Source organism: Triplophysa rosa, linkage group LG17 (genome assembly GCF_024868665.1).
Source record: "Triplophysa rosa linkage group LG17, Trosa_1v2, whole genome shotgun sequence".
In the NCBI taxonomy this organism is placed as follows: domain Eukaryota; kingdom Metazoa; phylum Chordata; class Actinopteri; order Cypriniformes; family Nemacheilidae; genus Triplophysa; species Triplophysa rosa.
Window position 1 is genome coordinate 19,964,494 of NC_079906.1, and position 17,377 is coordinate 19,981,870.

The 17,377-nt window shown below is 39.9% G+C and overlaps 1 protein-coding gene and 1 long non-coding RNA gene across 2 annotated transcripts; both read right to left on the bottom strand.

Annotated features, from left to right (window-relative positions):
* Window positions 1-4,565: 4,565 nt before the first annotated feature.
* On the bottom strand, window positions 4,566-8,320 carry pim1 (Pim-1 proto-oncogene, serine/threonine kinase). The gene is made up of 6 exons (XM_057357406.1): window positions 7,924-8,320; window positions 7,651-7,757; window positions 7,427-7,477; window positions 6,971-7,337; window positions 6,124-6,300; window positions 4,566-6,036 (listed from the first exon to the last, which is right to left on the bottom strand). The coding sequence occupies exons 1-6, from the start codon at window positions 7,994-7,996 to the stop codon at window positions 5,855-5,857; spliced, it is 957 nt and encodes a 318-aa protein (XP_057213389.1). The 5' UTR covers window positions 7,997-8,320; the 3' UTR covers window positions 4,566-5,854.
* Window positions 8,321-13,272: 4,952 nt separating this feature from the next.
* LOC130568669 (uncharacterized) lies at window positions 13,273-17,107 on the bottom strand. Its single transcript, XR_008964725.1, has 3 exons — window positions 16,514-17,107; window positions 15,045-15,189; window positions 13,273-14,606 (listed from the first exon to the last, which is right to left on the bottom strand). It is a non-coding gene; the product is annotated as an uncharacterized LOC130568669 (long non-coding RNA).
* Window positions 17,108-17,377: the final 270 nt, after the last annotated feature.

The following is a 17,377-nucleotide window of genomic DNA, read 5'->3' on the forward strand; positions in this document are numbered from 1 at the left end:
TGGAAACACAGGAAGAACAGCCTGGAAGCAAACACTGATCTCACTCCCACAGTCCTTTTCATTCAAAGACACACTGTGCATGTTAATGTGTTCCCAGAGGAAACTTTTATTTCTCAATGGTTGCTCTTTCATAATAACTCATGAGATTTTGTAGAGCTCTCAGATTTGTTTCATTCAAGTCGCTTCTCATAAAATTGCTTAGGAGAAATAGAAACAGAAACAAACGAGACCATTTTTGAAATACACGAAGATGGAGGTGCAAAATAAATGTAGATTGTAGGGATAAAATCATGTGGATTTGGGTCAATTTGATTAGAAATGTTTGAGTTATCTTTAATAATATTGAATTTCGATTGCCGACTTGACAAATCTGAGCTCACTTTGTGACATTGTTGAGACCTCTTCTGAAACTATAACGGAGACATTTGTGAGACACAGGAGGCTTAAGCAAGTTTCCATTTGCTCTCCATTTTATCTCATTTACTGTATGCAAATAGAGATCAACACCTGTGACTTTTCTTTCTTATGGGTTGTTAAAATTTCTCACCATAAAACAGAACATAACAGCTTTTAAAAAAAGCCTATTCATGTTTCACCGTCATATACAGTATCATGTCAAAGTGAAAAATGGGAAATTGTTTAACTTTCATGTGAGCAATAATAAATACAGCGGAGTATGTTGCTTTACTTTTGTGCACACAATAATGCATGATGATTGTTCAGTTGAATATTGGATTTACAGATGCAGCTGGGCATGTGAGAGAGCAGCCAATCACACGCAACCACACACACAAGCACACACATGCATGTGAAGCGCACAGGATATAATCAGTGCGAGGCCACAGTGACCTTGCCCAAATCATCGTGCCCGTGTGTGGCAGAAACTCAATGGCACTAATTATACAGGTGTACCCAACAGACACACCTGCAGCTGAGAGCGAGACTGAAAACTCTATGACAATTTAATTCTCTCACTCTCAGTTTCCCTAGCAGGAGAGTTTCAATTTTGTTCAAACTGTCCATCTGTGTGTGTGTGTGTGTGTGGGTGGGTGGGAAGGGTAAACCCTACGGTATGGGGACAAAATGTATAAAGACACACTGTGCTTGTTTATAAGCTTGTTTCCTCATGGGGACAAAAAAATGTCCCCACAAGGACAAGGATTTTGGATATTGCCATCTTTTTGGGGACATTTTTTTGTCCCCATGAGGAAACAAGCTTATAAATCATACAGAATTTACTTTTTTGAAAATCTAAAAGAGCAGACAGTTGTGTGTGATTGTTAGGGTTAGGGGGAGGGTTAGGGAATATGATATACAGTTTGTACAGTATAAAAACCATTGCGTCTATGCAATGTCCCCATAAAACATGGAAACCCAACATGTGTGTGTGTGTGATTACTTAACATATCCGGTTCTTTAAGAGGTAGGCGAGTGCACATTGAGCCAGCTTACCATTTCCCAGCAGTGTGAAAGAAGAGAGAGAGAGAGAGAGAGAGAGAGAGAATGGAATAGCAACTAGAACTCTTAACCCAAGCAGAGGAAATTCAGGGTCAGTTGAGTTAATGTTAGATCACGCGGGTAGCTGATTTTTCCATTTGTTATGCAATGAATGATATTTACGCTTGGGATGCTAATTTTATGTCTCCATTTAGTGCAATTAATATGCAATAAATAACGTATATGTTCAATCACGCGCACGGTCTGACAAATGTGCACCAACAATTAGAAACCAGTGTAGTGATTGTCTGGATTGCTGTGAACTTTTGGCTCATGCAAACAAATTGACGTCTATTAAAGGGATACTCCACCCAAAATGAAATGAAAATCCTGTCATCATTTAATCACCCTCAAGTTGTTCTGAACCTGTATAATTTCTTTGTTCTGAACTCAAAGAAAGACATTTGGAAAAATGTTAACAACTGACATTTCTGGGGCACCATTGACTACCATTAAAAAAATCTTCTATAGTAGTCAATGGTGTCCCAGAAATGTCCGTTGCTAACATTTTTCCAAATATCTTTCTTTGTGTTCAACAGAACAAATAAATTGATACAGGTTTGGTAGGGAGTAATTCATGACAGAATTTTCGTTTTTGGGGGGCGCGTATCCCTTTAAATGCTTTCATTCAATGCCACCCATCCATGACAACATTGATTCTTTTTTGAACAAGGACTCTGTTAAAGCGACAGTTCACCCAAAAATTAAAGTTCTGTCATAATTTACTCAACCTAAAGTTATTCAGCAGAAAAAATAAATGTATACAGGTTTGGAATAACTTAAGGTCGAGTAATTCATGACAGAATGTTCATTTTTGGGTGGAGTATCCCTTTAAATCTCATCACCTAACATAATAATGTTATTGTGAAAGCACAAAACACACCGTTTAATAATAGGACAAAGGTCGCAAAGTACAGCTCAAGCAACGCTATAAATAGTACACTACGGGTCAACCAGAAACACGGGTAATGGCCACGCCGACATCACCGATATCACATCATGTGTGATCTTATAGTGACATGCACTGAGAATGCTTTTCTGTGTGTACAGCTTCAACACGGCTTGCATTTGTAAACAGTCGGAACATGTGTTCGGAAACTTGCGCGTGTTTGAACTGTTTTGTGGTGATTATGCAACAGGGGCCAAAGTGATTCAGCAGCCAAATGTTCTCTATAGCTGGAGAGAATCACTCATATATTCCAAACATGCAAATACCAGCTATTTGACTCTCATTTTAAAACCAGTTTGCATGATGCTTCGCTTTGCATTGTGGGAGAGATGGCGTCCATTGACTAGTCTTTCCATTGATCGAACTTCCAAACTAGGAAGCTGGGATTTGTTACTCAAATAAGGTGTTGCTGTAGCTCAGTGTTAACAGTGCATGGGTGGTAGGTTTGATTTCCAGAAAAAAACATATATTGTTAAAAATGGCTTTGGATAAAAATCTTTTGCCAAATGAGTAAACGTGTTAACAAGCCATGGAAGCCCAAACTTTTCGCAGTCAACACGAAAACAAAACAGACCCTGTTTACTTTCTTCAAGAAAACATGTTCATAATCCTGTGATCAATTCATTATGAAAATAAATGTTTTTGGCTGTTGCTTAGGCATTACAGAAAATCACTGAAGAACTTTTATTTTTAGTGCACGGCCCACACATGCGTTGCATCGACTGATCCTAAGACTCTGCCAGTTTATTTCTCAAAGCTCAAAACAGGATGTGAAAATAAATCAGATTGTGTTTCAAACACCTCTTGACAAGCTTAGTTACAAACCCCGTGAATGCCAGTCAGATCCAAACCAACAATCGCCCTCTGATACTTAGGACCTGAGGTCATATGCATTGTAATTCATTTAGAAAATAAATGCTGTGAAGGTTTTGTGAGAGGATTAATGAAAGGCTTAACAGGAACGTTCCCTGCCGGCGTTGTGTTTGTCCTTATAGAGAGGGCAGCAGTTTTGGGTCTGGTGGGGGATCAGGTCAGGACGCCCCATGCTGAGGCCGTGCTGTCCTGGGTCATTCAATACATCGGAAGACTACCATTCTTACAAATGAGCAAAAAGCTTATTAATTTTCTCCACATAGACGGTGTAAACCTTTTAAATCAAACCTATCACAGACACTGAGATGCTTCTAGTGTGACTTAAATGTTTAATAGCCAAATCCCTGGTTAAAAACTACATTACCCATAATCATGCAATTTTCACAAATAAACAAATGCAGCAAAATATCATATTGTAACCATCGTAAAAGTCTGAATTGTAATTTCAACATTCAATGTTGTCTATGGCTGTGTCTCAATCAGCTCCCTAGCTCGTGAATCAGTATATCGTGTACACAGGTTTGGGCACTGGTAAGGACACTGTTCACTTATTGTTCTGCGATGTGACAGCTTAAGAACGTTGTGATAATTCATAGCTGGTAATTATCAACAACATGCAAAACCGACATCTCTCTGAATTAATTTTTTTTAAAAATGGTTGAAATACAGATGAGAAACACTTGAATTATTTTGTTACATGTCGCGTTTCATTAAGTTTATTGAGTTGGCTCATGCAATTTCGGTTAAAGGGCTTCCAAAAATGTCACGAGATTTCTGGGAAGGGAACATAGCGAGCATCGATGCTCCCTGTCGTTTTCAATGCATTGTGGGAATTTTTTGGGAACGAACGTAATCAGCGCACTGGAAGGATTTTGAGAATAAGACCTTAAAATGGCCAACTCCCTGACTGCTGAACATGGGAGCTGATTGAGACACACCCTATAAAACGCTGATAAAGTTAAAGGGGTTACCGGGCATTTCTGGTTCAGAGTCCACCTTCAAGAAACCTGGGACCCCTGTGGTCATAATAACCCCAGATTAAAGATACACTATATCAATATAAAACGATAAGAATGTTATAAAACTTAGTTTAACGGATTTACAGCTAATACCGATGCAATCTGTCTAATTCTGCAATGACATCTGTTTGTTGTCAGTTTAAGCCTTTTATAAGGGCCATAAATTGATTCTGCTGTGGTTGTGAATTGGGTGTGACTGTCAGTGATTCATACCAAGAACACCAGGGTGAACGTTAAAAAAATATTTATTGACAATTGTGTAAAAAAATAGCTTTCTAAACAATTGATATTGCTAAACCAAAAAGACAAAATCCAGGTTGCAGTCATGCCTACTAAAGGTGAAGGAAACACAAACCACTCGGTCCTCAAACATTCACGAGGTAATTTCCTCCAACATATGCACAGCAGACGGTCTAAATGAGGTGACGAACATGACAACACCAGACTGGTATCGTTTACCATCAGTAGACATTCAGTACACCATGCATCGAGAAACAGAAGTGCTTTCGAGGATTATTTACAACATATGTACATCTTTCTCAAAAAGAAAAGGCTTTAAATATAGTAAAAATACATTTAAATAATTTGTGGGCCCTTTAGTGGTGGAATGAGAAATTCTTTTGCAAAAAGTATCTATAAATAAATAAATAATTCCACTTCGATCTTGCATTTTAAGACACTGAAATAAATATAATTTACACAAGCCTTGTCTTTGAAATCGAGTCATCAGAACAAGCCGTAACATATTTACATTATAAACAAAAACTGAAAAAGCAGAAATTGTAGTCTTTCACGTTATAGTTGCATTGCTTTGTGCATCTGTGACAGCAAGTGGTAGTTGTTGACGGTTACTCAGTACAAAGAAAAGATACTCAAAGGGTTAACTGAAACCGTGAGGTAAGACTTTTCATTCTGCAGAGGTTTCGTGAGGTCGATTTGGTTACTCTTTACGTATCAGAGTAAGCCCAACAGTTACCTGCACGAAGCAAGTAAAGTGGAAGCAAGAAGGTAATAAAAAGACATCTGGTTAAGGAGTTGAGTGTTACAGTGGCTTTTACTCAATTCAAGTATTTCCACAAAACAAAACAAAACAAAACAAAAAACAACCCTTGATCTTGCACAGAAGGCACTAAAATTATTAAGCTCGGCTGATCTGCTTCTGTAGCCGCCCCCTCGCAGCAGATTGGCTAGCCCTCAAAACAAGCACGACTCATCTTGGTCCGCCCTGCTTCTCTGCACCGGTCGAGGTCAAACTACCCGTGTCTGTCATTTGGTTCCAACAAGACAGATTTTTGGGACCCTGAACCACGGGTTAGCAGCAGACAAGACCCAACAGATCACTCTAAAAGGTGGGCCTCTTCCTTTCATGGCCTAGCCTAGAACGGCCCCCTCCCGCCCAGCAGCAATGCTCAAAACAAAAAGAAAAACATGTTTTTTTGCACTGCTCGATCCAGAGATCCCCTGGGTGGCTTTCTATTGTAATGGAAAGTCTCTGCATGTGCGTTCAGAGTCATTTTCACACAGTGACGGTTGTGAAAGCAGCAGGCTGATGCTCATGGCTGATGCTGTGGAGCCTAATCTCCGTGCCATCCGTAGATGGCGCTGTGTTCTGCATCCATGGGTGGTTGATTATGTCCTCGAAGGACGGCCGCTCTGCAGGGCGGAGGGCCAAGCACCACTTGATAAGCTGCTGGCACTCTGTAAATGACAGGATGAGAGATTATGGCACTGCAATAAAGATATCAAATCCTTGAAAACGGATGTCATGTGACCAGCGGGTCTTACCTGTGGAGATTCTCCGCCTGAACAGAACCTGGCCACGTACAATCTCTTCGTCTTGCTCGAATGGGATGTCCCCACAGACCATGTCGTACAGCAGAATGCCCAGAGACCACACAGTGGCAGATCTACCGTGGTAGCGATGAAATTTAATCCACTCTGGTGGGCTGTAAACACGAGTACCTGAAAAAAATTAAGGAGAAAAATTAATAAATGTTTTTTTAAATCACAAAACTGAGGTAAATCCTCTTTATACTGTATATATATATATATATACACATATATAAATAGATATTCATTTAAAAGCCTGAGAGAAAGAACTACGAAAACAAACACTGTAGTAAAAAGGTGCGGCAGAAAAGGTGGGTCTGTTTGAACAGTAATACTACAGTCATGCGCGCAGAAGTGACAGTAGGCCTGCGCGTGTGTGGAAACTGGTTGCCATGTGACTTGTGTTTACAAACTTTGAGTTGTAGCAATTCCATTTCCCACCGGTGGGGGCGACAAAACCACAACTCATTAAATTAACACAGACAGATATATCTGGCGTTTTTAGCTTGACAAGTGTGACCAACGATGAAAAGGGTTTTAATAGTATATTTATCAGGCAACCAATGATCGGATAGCTTTGACATGTTCGTTTTAAAAACAAAATGCATATTTATCTTATAGACCGGGATTCAGTCTAACGTCATAATGTCTATCCAAGACGAAAAATATTGGTTATTCCCTAGAAAATGTCACGACTTTCACCGACATTAAAAAACGTTTTTAAAACGCATTACATGCGTTACACTGGATTTTTCCAAGAACGTGGGAACCCAAACGTCAAGGTCAAGCAAACGTCCCTTACCGTCGAAATCGGTGTAAACGGTGTCTTTGAGCAAAGCCCCGGATCCGAAGTCGATCAGCTTCAGATCGCCGGTCCGTAAATCGATCAGAATGTTCTCGTCTTTGATGTCGCGGTGCACGACGCCGCTGGCGTGGCAGTGACGCACCGCTTCCAAAACCTGGCGGAAAAAGTTCCTGGCCAGCTCCTCGGGTAACGCGCCCTTCTCCGTGATGAAGTCAAACAGGTCTTTGACGACCTCCGGTCTCTCCATGACGATAATGAAACTGTCTGATCGTTCATACCAGTCCAGCATCTTGATCACGCCGCGGAATCCGGTACCGACTTTTTTCAACAGGACGATCTCCATAGGGACACGGGCGCCATTGGGCTGAAAACGGGGAACATTGTTGTTTAATCGACAACGCCTTAGATATATAAAACACGACATTTTAAACACAAAACAGGTTAAATACTCACCAGTTCTCCCCATTCGGTCACGCGATCTTTTGCAACATGCTTAATGGCAACCTGAAAATTGTAAATAAAACATTAGTAAACGCCGAACCTATGTATTATTATACATTTTGCGTATAATGTCCAATAGAAATTACTAAAAATAAGCACTCCACATGCGGAAAAACATTTACCAAAGGGTCAATTCGGAAGAATCCATGCAAATTAGGTGGAAAAAGGACACCTACCGGCGCGCCATCAGCGACTCTCAACCCCGCGTACACGGTCCCGAAACCACCGCTTCCGAGCACAGAGCCGACCTGATAAACCTTCTCGAAGGGCTCTTTCTCCTTAACTGTAGATAAGATAGACGATAAATCCATAAGAACAAATATAATGTACATAATTGTATAATAATGTGGAAATCTGACGCACGACTGGTGCTATTCCCAGCAGTCCTGCTGACGCGAGACCATAACACACACACACGCGCACACACACACGAGCAAATGTCCTCTAACCTTGAAGCTGGATCTTCGCCGGCATGTCTACGGTGGAAATGTGGGCAAATGTGTTTAATTTCGACAGAAGCATCTTTTTATAATCCGAAATGCAAGTTCTTGGCGACTATTCCAATGTTGGCGGTCGAAATCCGTCGTGTGGAGAGATACAGGCAAGGTCTGTGTCAGGGATCCACGTTGCTGGGTCGGCTGTAGAAATCCTTTCTCATCGAGACTATGCGCTTTGATTTCTGAGACGAACCGCAAACGACCGCACGAGGTCTAGTCCAGTGCGGAATATACGATTCGCGTAAAAGCAAAATAAAAACAAACGATTTCGGTCGATTTTAATATAAATATTTACTACACGATAAGCGACGGACGCAACAACCCGGCTTTCTAAAACACGAAGGAGGGGCGAAAACGTTTATATACCAGTAGTAAAAAAGGCGGGGCTGCTCGTTGTACGTCAGTGACGGCCCCGCCCGTAAACATGAATCAGCCAATGAGTAATACGCCTGCCTCTGCAGAAAAAGGTCAATCAAATATGAAAATAAAGAAAAACGTAGCAGAGCTAGACGACGTGGCGGGAATCAAAACGCGCCAAATAGTCAAGGTTTTTTGAGGGTGTGGGGCAGGGAGACAGAATGAATCATATCGTTTAACAAAAGCCTCCACCACGGATATGGAGCATTACTTTATAGAAATATGAATATACAAAAAAAGTATTCATGCTCCATAAATGCAGCCTTTTGAACGGGTGTTTAATATCACGAATTCATTTGGCTGGTTTATTTGGATACACTTTAGCATGTTTTAAACCTGCTAACTTCAAATTATTGTTGCAGTAGCGCAGTGGTTTGCATGAAATACTTCCATTTTGTACATTTCACTGTTCTTCCCCCTGATCTTTTCCCATTCAAAATTCCCATTACTCCATGCAAAGAAGGTACTTCACATCATGGAGGGACAATAAACGTTAAAACGTTTGCATGAAATAATACAAGTATTTACAGGCAAAACTCACATTAAATGCATAAAAAAATTAAGATAAAAAGAAACATACTACATTAAATGAAATCTAGTGTTTTGCATTATGTTCTGCAAATGCAACCATTTGCTTTGTAGGCTACATGACGCATGCGTCAACTCTTCGGTTTGTTGTGTTCTGAAGTAGGTCGACAAACGTATAGCCTATGAACCGCGTGCACTCCATTACCTCATTAATCTCAAATTAGCGCGCAAAGTTTTTCTTCCTCACTGGCGGGCAGCAAATTTTATTTAGATAGAGAACAATGCCGGTCGCTATGGAAATGAGGCGCATACCAGGAATTCTTTCAAATTGGGTGGCCGGTTTGAAACTCGGCGGCAGGATGTGGGAAACTGGAGATAAAAGACTTTCAGAGCCACCCCCACCTCTCTTGTCCTCTCTTTCCCGCGCAGATTATTTGTCTCAAATTTGACACATGCTCTCCCTGTCCTGTGCGTTTTCCACGCCCTAGTTGTGCGTCCAAACATAAACAAAAACAACGTAAGAAGTTTCGTGTAATAGCCTGTTATTGTATCCTGATTTTGTAATCAAATCAATCGTAATAATGACTTACTTAAAACCCATTTTTGGAATAGCATACAAACATTTGACTAAGTCTAGCTAGATAAGCGTCAAAATAGAACACCTTGGTTGGACCTGTGCACCCCCAATGCAATCGGACTCTATTTTGAGTATAGTAATATTTACAACGATTTAATGTAGGATAGCCAGACAACATTCACTGAATTCACATTAATAATGCGACATGGCGAGGTCACATGACTGCAACGTAACATACTACTGTTAGAAACGTTGTGTATGTGTTTTGTTACACACACTTAAAAAAAAACATTAGATAGTATACAATAGCCTATATAGTATAGTGTGCAGTAAACCAAATGCTAATTGTATTCTGAAGATGGCCGGTGAGTCATGAGTGATTCATAAAATGCATTGTTTGGCTTTTGTGCCTGTGCGGTGTTTATTTTTTTATCCTGAATCCTATTTTTGTTCTGTTCAATCACAGCGTTCGCTTTACATTTTGATGACTCAGAACTCTTTTTAGCCGGAGCGCAGAAAGAAAACATTTTCAGAAACAAAAAAGTAACAAAAAAATCGTACAATTTTAACATTAACACAATGACAGGCAACCAAAAGGCTTTTGATAACCATCACTCAGCATTAAGCATTAAGTCTTGTGTGCATGTCATGATAATGTACATTTCTCCTCGTGTGCATTAAGTCGTGTACTGTACATTATCCTCTTACAATCCACCGGTAGCCCCCATCGGGACTCATTTTTTGGTTTAATGGAGGTTGTTTAACCGCTGCTACCCACTATAATGAGTCATCTTATGCACTTCAGTGCTGCGGACCGGGCTTTGGTAAGAGCGAGAGAAGCCCTGAAATAGAGACGCACTGGGGGTCTATGTAATATAAAGCTGTGGTACGACAGCACTGACGTCTATGGCTGCCTGCTCAGCAGAGGAGAGAGTGACAGCCGCCCGGTGCCCCGGCTCATCTGACACGCACTCTGCTCTTTTATTAGCCCGGGATGATAAAGACGACTCGGGTGCCAGTTTGAAACTTCAGACCGCATTCCACCCGTGTCATTAAGTTTGCGCGACCCCCTTCTCCACCACCCTGATTGGAAGGAGGGGAACCATGGGAAAACCCATGAGTGGACATCAAAGCCTGGGGTGATGTGGGAAAGGCTACTGAAGAGCAGGGGTGCATGGGGTCAACCTTAATGGCGGGGTCAGAGGTCACGGACATACCTGTTCGGCATTCCACGGCCCTCCTTCAGGAAATGACCCTCACTTGTCTCAATTTGTGGGGCCTCCAGCGAGTACGGCCTGGCTTAGAGCTCACAGCAAGTTAAAGGAGGAAATGTTTCCGTCTGTCAGGGCAGGACTGTCAGAGGGCAGGATGGGTAATTAAATAAGATGTCTCCGCTGTTTGTTTGATGGGTCCAGGTTTGATCCTGGGCAAATAACCCCAGTCACCAGCGGCTGATAATGAATATGATTGAGCACACATCAAAATAAACAGTATGAATCATTGGTTAGCTTTCATTTATAATACGTCAGTATAATTTGCCAGTGTTCCCAAAGAAAAATCAAATGTAATATCTCACCTGTTTTTTCAAGATGCACCAATGAGATTAAATGTGAGTGTTTGCTTATGGATTTTCAAATGGGCTTTTGCATATGTGTAGTTTCTCCAATAAAAAAAAAAGAGTCAGTAATCTCACATACTTTGGAGTTCCAGAAGAGAATATATATCACAAGAGAGGTCACGAACTGGACTCAGATATGCTTGTAAACATTATTGTTGTAGACTGTGCTTTTTGTCGGCCCTATAGACAAAATGACGAATGCTCCATTATTTCTTAGTTTTTCAAAGTTTTTCATGCCAAGGACCCCCAAATGTGATGAATGTTTTGCGAGAATACACAGCCTATCTATTTTTTGTCCCCAGACCCCAGTTTGACAACCTCTGCTCTGGATAAACGCATCTGCTAAATCAATAAATGTGAATATAAAATGTGCATGATTTACAGGATCACGATAATTGTGATATTAATAATTGTGATAACAGATATTGTGTGAATAATTTAGCACCAGTATCTGGTTGATACTCCATTATGGTTGAACCCAATGAACCCATTAACATTTGGTCTTAAGAGCCACAATGGTTACAAACTATCTCTCTCTCTCCCGACAGTCACATTTTGAGTTTGATTCATTGGTCAAAAAAAGAAAACAAAATAAAACATGAATTTGACTGATAGCATCATTTATTTAATTTCAATAGATATCGTGATATTAACGTTATCATAAATTCGTGTAGTGTAGAGTGATAATCGTGTAGTGTAAATCTGATACTGTGACAGCCCTAAACCAAACCATATAAGATACAGAAAAGCTGTTGTTGTTAAGGTCAGAAATGTCACTGCTTTGTGTCTCAGACGGTTTCCTATCAGCATTAACACACACACGATGGTCGGCTGGCTTTTCTGGCCTCCTTCCCGCTTCACAGCAGATCTGCTGATATCCATTCACTACTGTAATGCTTTTAGTGGTTGCAAAGCAGCAAATTGTCCTCTGGAATGCGAGCCAGTGCAGAACGGCCAAGAATTCGCCGAAGCAGGTGTCATTCGTCTTCTCAGACAGAAGAAAAATGTCTAAGTGTGTTTGTCTGTGTACATTAATAGCTGTTCACCATTAACACAGTGTTCTAATTCCTACCTATGATCCTTGAACAAAATAAATAAAGTATCCATCTGATGTATCATCATCATCACATGTGTTTTTCTACTCTGTTTTCAGTATGATTCATTACCTCATTCTGTTTGTCTCATTTTTAGACAAGGGGATTTTTCCAAGTCATTTCCTCGCGATGACTGCCGGACCACCGGATCAAAAGTTAAAAACAGAGACCGTCATAGTTTCTCAACCTCATGGTAAAACCCCACACGGGCCGGGGGAGCTCTGAGCACTTCCTGCTCATTTGCATCACGAATGAATCCAACTGTCTGACTGCCCTGCCAAGCGACGGCCAATCACGTTGTTTGGCAACAGGAAGCTTTCTGACCTCACCGTAGAGAATCACTGTTGACATTCAATTTCTGCTCCCAGATGGAAAACAGTTTGAGCCACATTCATGTTGTCTTCCTTTTACCCTCGTTCAATGGTTCCAATTGAGGTGTTTTGGAGTTTCTGATTGTTTTGACAAAGAGCTTTTAAATTGTTTAACATTTTGACCTTTCACTCTAAAAAATGCTGGGTTGTGTCAATCTATGGAAGGGTAAAATATATACAAACCCAACTGTTGGTTTAAATTAACCTAGAAAATTTTCATATTTGACCCAACCATGGTTTGAAACAACCAACATAGCTTCATTTAAACCCAACAGCTGGGTTTGTCCATATTTTTTTACAACCGTGAGCTGAAACAACAGCATTTTTGTGTAGTGTAGATTGTAATGTTCAATGCTACCTTTTAAAGCTGCAATCTGTACCTTCTGCCTCTATGTCACTATCTCTGTTTTCTGATCATAAAATTGCAGGTTACTTTACATACCTATCTTTATGTGAATTGAAGTTAAATTACACCAATTTTCCTTTGAAATCGTACTTGACAGCTCAAGTTATACATCAATTTAATACACTCTAAGTTGGGTTATTTCAACCCAGCGTTGGGTCCAAAACGGACCCAAAAAAATGGAACCAACAGTTGGGTTATAAATCATCCTATGCTGGGTTGTTTCTACCCAAAAGGCTGTTTTAACCCATTGTTGGGTCAAATATAAACATTTTCTGGATTAATTTAACTCAACAATTCTGTTTGTCCATTTTAGACCCAACACTGTAAAAATAACCCAACATTTTTTAGAGTGTAAAAATAAAGGGAGAACACTTTATTTACGTACTTGCTCAATAAGCGATTCCTGTTTATTTCCAACCAAAAAAGTTAGATTGCATCTTTAAGGAAACCCTGTGGTTTAGAAGAGACATTTCTGCATTCAACAGCTGCAAAGCTGCACAATGGTACGGCGCAGACGACAAGGGTCTCATGTCTGTGTCAAAGGCATTTGTTTAAATTTGTTTAAATTCAGTTCATTTAAGTTAAACGTGAGTGTAGTTGCGGTGCTGTAAAAGGGATTTGTTTAAAGACTTAAAAGAGAGTTTCACAGTGCAGGCTGTTTAAAAATGTTGGGTTATTTCAACCCATCGTTGGGTCAAAAATGGACAAACCCAACCGTTGGGTTATAAAATCACTTATGCTGGTAATGTTGGGTCAAACATAAACATTCTCTGGGTTTATTTAACCCAACTTTGGGTTTGTCCATTTTTGACCCAATGATGGGTTGAAATAACCTAACATTTTTTAGTGTGCACCCATAAAAACAACATCAAAAATACGTAAGAAAAACATGAGATAATCATCTCACTTATTCACTAGTCAGTTATAACTCTTTACAGAGTTTATTAAGGTCATTCAACTAACTGCAGCTTTACAGGGTATAATGGACATGTATCTATTAAAAAAATATATACATTTAATTTATTTTCGTTCACGTTTCGCCTGCTGCACACACGCACGTCATCATGCCTGCACAACTATTTTCCTAGCACACGGGAAGCTCCTGCATGACTGCTTACAGTCCCCCACATTCTACGCCTGATGGAGCGTTTGCAGTTCTTGCATGTTCCTTATAAGGAGGGTGTGAAATGTGTACACAGTCAAATGCGTATGGGACTGTGTACATCCATCAAAAGGCGTTTCCCTAACATGGCTAAAGTTCCTTGAAGTAAAATCACTGATGGGAAAGAAGTTACACCCACCAGTCAAATATACATCGGCTCAAGAGACGTCACTGTGGGAGCTGTGTATTTAAGGCTTAAGGAAACTCTACAAAGCATCATTATTGATCCAGGAGGGAAGATGCAGCCCTTGGTGCTGGAGAGACACACCATACAAATCTTTTATTCAAAGCTACGAGCCTTCATGATAGACGATTGATCCATCTTCACAGACGTGGGGTGGTTTGGAGCATTGGAGATGTTTGCAGTATTGATTTGCACCGGCGGGGGGTCATATGCTTCGGTTTTACTTTCCTTTGGGAATCTCATTTTGCTTGGAGCTGTGTTGACCTTGATGCTATTTCCTGTTGGATGTGAGTGAATTGAAAGGAAGGATATACCGCGGTTAATGAAGTGTAAAAACTTGAATGCTGCTGAGGGGTCAAAAGACTACAGGACTGTTGACACCAACAAACGAAAAAGCTAAATGAACAGCAGACAAAGGATTATTCGTATCAAGAGCAAAAAAAAAAACCCCACACATTCATCCACATGTTTTAACCCAAGATTAAATCAGCCCGACAAGACAGAAAGTACTTGCTTTTATAAAGGAATAAGGTCTTGTTTGATATATTTACTCTTGGTGAGAACAGGCCTTAAGACAAGAGTGCTAGCAGATGAACAGCAGTCAACAATAGTCACCATTGCCAAATTACTTTAATAGTATCAGGCGTGCACGTTTCAGATCTAGTCATGTGGTGATTTAGAGTAAGATGTGGTGTGACACAGATGCTAATACTCACAGTCGCGCTGAGGTTTATGACAGGGTCATTCAGATGAGCCCAGTCACGGGCCCACATGCGTCGCGCTCACATGTCTGCTCGACACGCTGCAGACTTGACACCGGAGAGATGAATTTCTAACTATGTGCCTCTGTTCCAAACTCGCCTATGAGAGAGTTTCAGCACATTAACAGATTAGTAGATGCACATTCTGAACGCTGAATATATGAATAACAGACTACAATTCTACAGACAAATATTTGAACGGTTATTATCACTAATGTCAACCTGATCTCACAGGAATTTGTAACTTTTACGTACGAAGAAAAGCAAATCGTACTAAAGTGTATGAATAAGATCGTACAAATTCATCCGAAATAGTCAAGTAAAATAGTTATTCCCATGAGATGTGTTGTATTGTACATCTTATTTAAGTATTCCATGCCAATTAATCCAACATTAACACTTAACTTTGAGAGTGTGGATTATACATACACTGTGAGAGTTAATTTGACCTTTTTTAACACAACCGATTTTGCTGTGATGCAATGTTTTCTATATATTTTATAATGTTTTCTCATTATTTTCTTACCTGAATTTGACTGTATTTATAATGTATTTCCAATAAAGATATTTTGCACTATTGTATTTATTTATGCCTTTGGCAGATGCTTTTATCCAAAGCAACTCATTGCATTATACTATACAGTTGTATCTGAGTTTTTGCAATACCTGGGATCGACCCACGCCCTTGGCGTTGCTAGCACCATGCTCTAACCACTGAGCTACAGGAAAAGCAAATGCAAAAATCTGAAAAGCCCTAAAGAAAAATAAATATGTATTGAATTGAATTTACTGGAGGTTTTGTTAATGTTTCATAGTTTCTCTCCTGAAACTGCAGTGGAGACGCATTGAAATGTATGTTATAAAATACAGCTATAAAAGATTGATGTTATAAAATCTTGAATATTTGTAGTTACACCCAGCTAAATAAAAATAAGATTGAATTTTTTTTTGTTGATAAAAAATGTGATGTTATGATCTTTCTCTCAGCAGACAAATCAGACAATCATGAGATGCAAACATTAATTTCCATTTCTTAAGCTCATTGTTGACCAGAAAGAGCATTTAAGACTTTTATCCCGTTTCTGTGTCTCAACATCGTTTCTAAATACCTGTCCATTTATAGCCGGTCTAAACACACACACTGATACAGATTTAGAAGTTCCCCTTTTTCCTGTTATCCGCCAACCTCCTTTCCTCCCGCCCACTCGTTTTCCTTCATAACAGATGCGCTCGGAACGGAACAAAGATGTAGGGGCGCTGGAAATTAAGCCTCGTCTGTGTTTACATTCATGATTGTGGACGTCACCAGCAGAACACATCAGCACACAGGAGATGTTCTGTTTACTTATTAGCCACATGGAGGATGCACATTAAACTAGAGGGAGGGTTAACTGTACTGGAAACAAACACATTGTTGACGGGACCTTGGCATTGACCGGGATGGAGATTGAGAAACTTGATCTGTCAGCAGACGTCACGGGCGATGACTGCCGGCTCCGTCTCTTCTCAACAAATCCGCCCGCAACATCACAGTCACCTTTGTTCTGCTGCTGACCTCATGGTTACAAAAACAAAACAAACAGCAGGTGATTAAAAATGGCTTCTCTTTTGTGATGTCATGAACATAAACCCCACCACCCGCATGTAACATGGAAGTGTCTGGTACCTGTGTAACATGGTTCTTCTACTGTTTTAAAGTCTCTAAACGAATCTTTATATTGTGTAATGTTTATATTTACATTTACGCATTTGACAGATGCTGTTATCCAAAGCATTCAAGGTATGCATCATATTGTGCGTTCTCTGGAAATCGGAAATGGAAACCTTTTCTCTGCTAACACAATGCTGTACCTTTTGAGCTGGAGGAACATTATTAATTGTGTAATGTCACATAAAATATCCATCTATTTATATAACATATAACAAAATATTCAATTCGCCACAGTACTCCACCTTCACACCCATAATTGATTGGTACACTTTGTGACTTTTTTGAATTGTTAATTGTTGAACCTGCAGAGTACATTGTAAAGCACTTTCTGAGAGGACAGGACGGTTCTAAGAGAAACGGTTATATGCTACTTTTACTCGTAATCAGTGTTGGGCGAGTTACTCTGAAAAAGTAATGAATTACTAGTTACTAATTACATATTCAATAGTGTAATTAGATTACTGTACACATTACTCTCTCCGAAAAGTATTTAGTTACTTATTACTAATTACTTTCTATATCCTATATCAACCTTGATGAGTTAAGTGATTCAAGGATAGACATGAAAGGGCTCTTT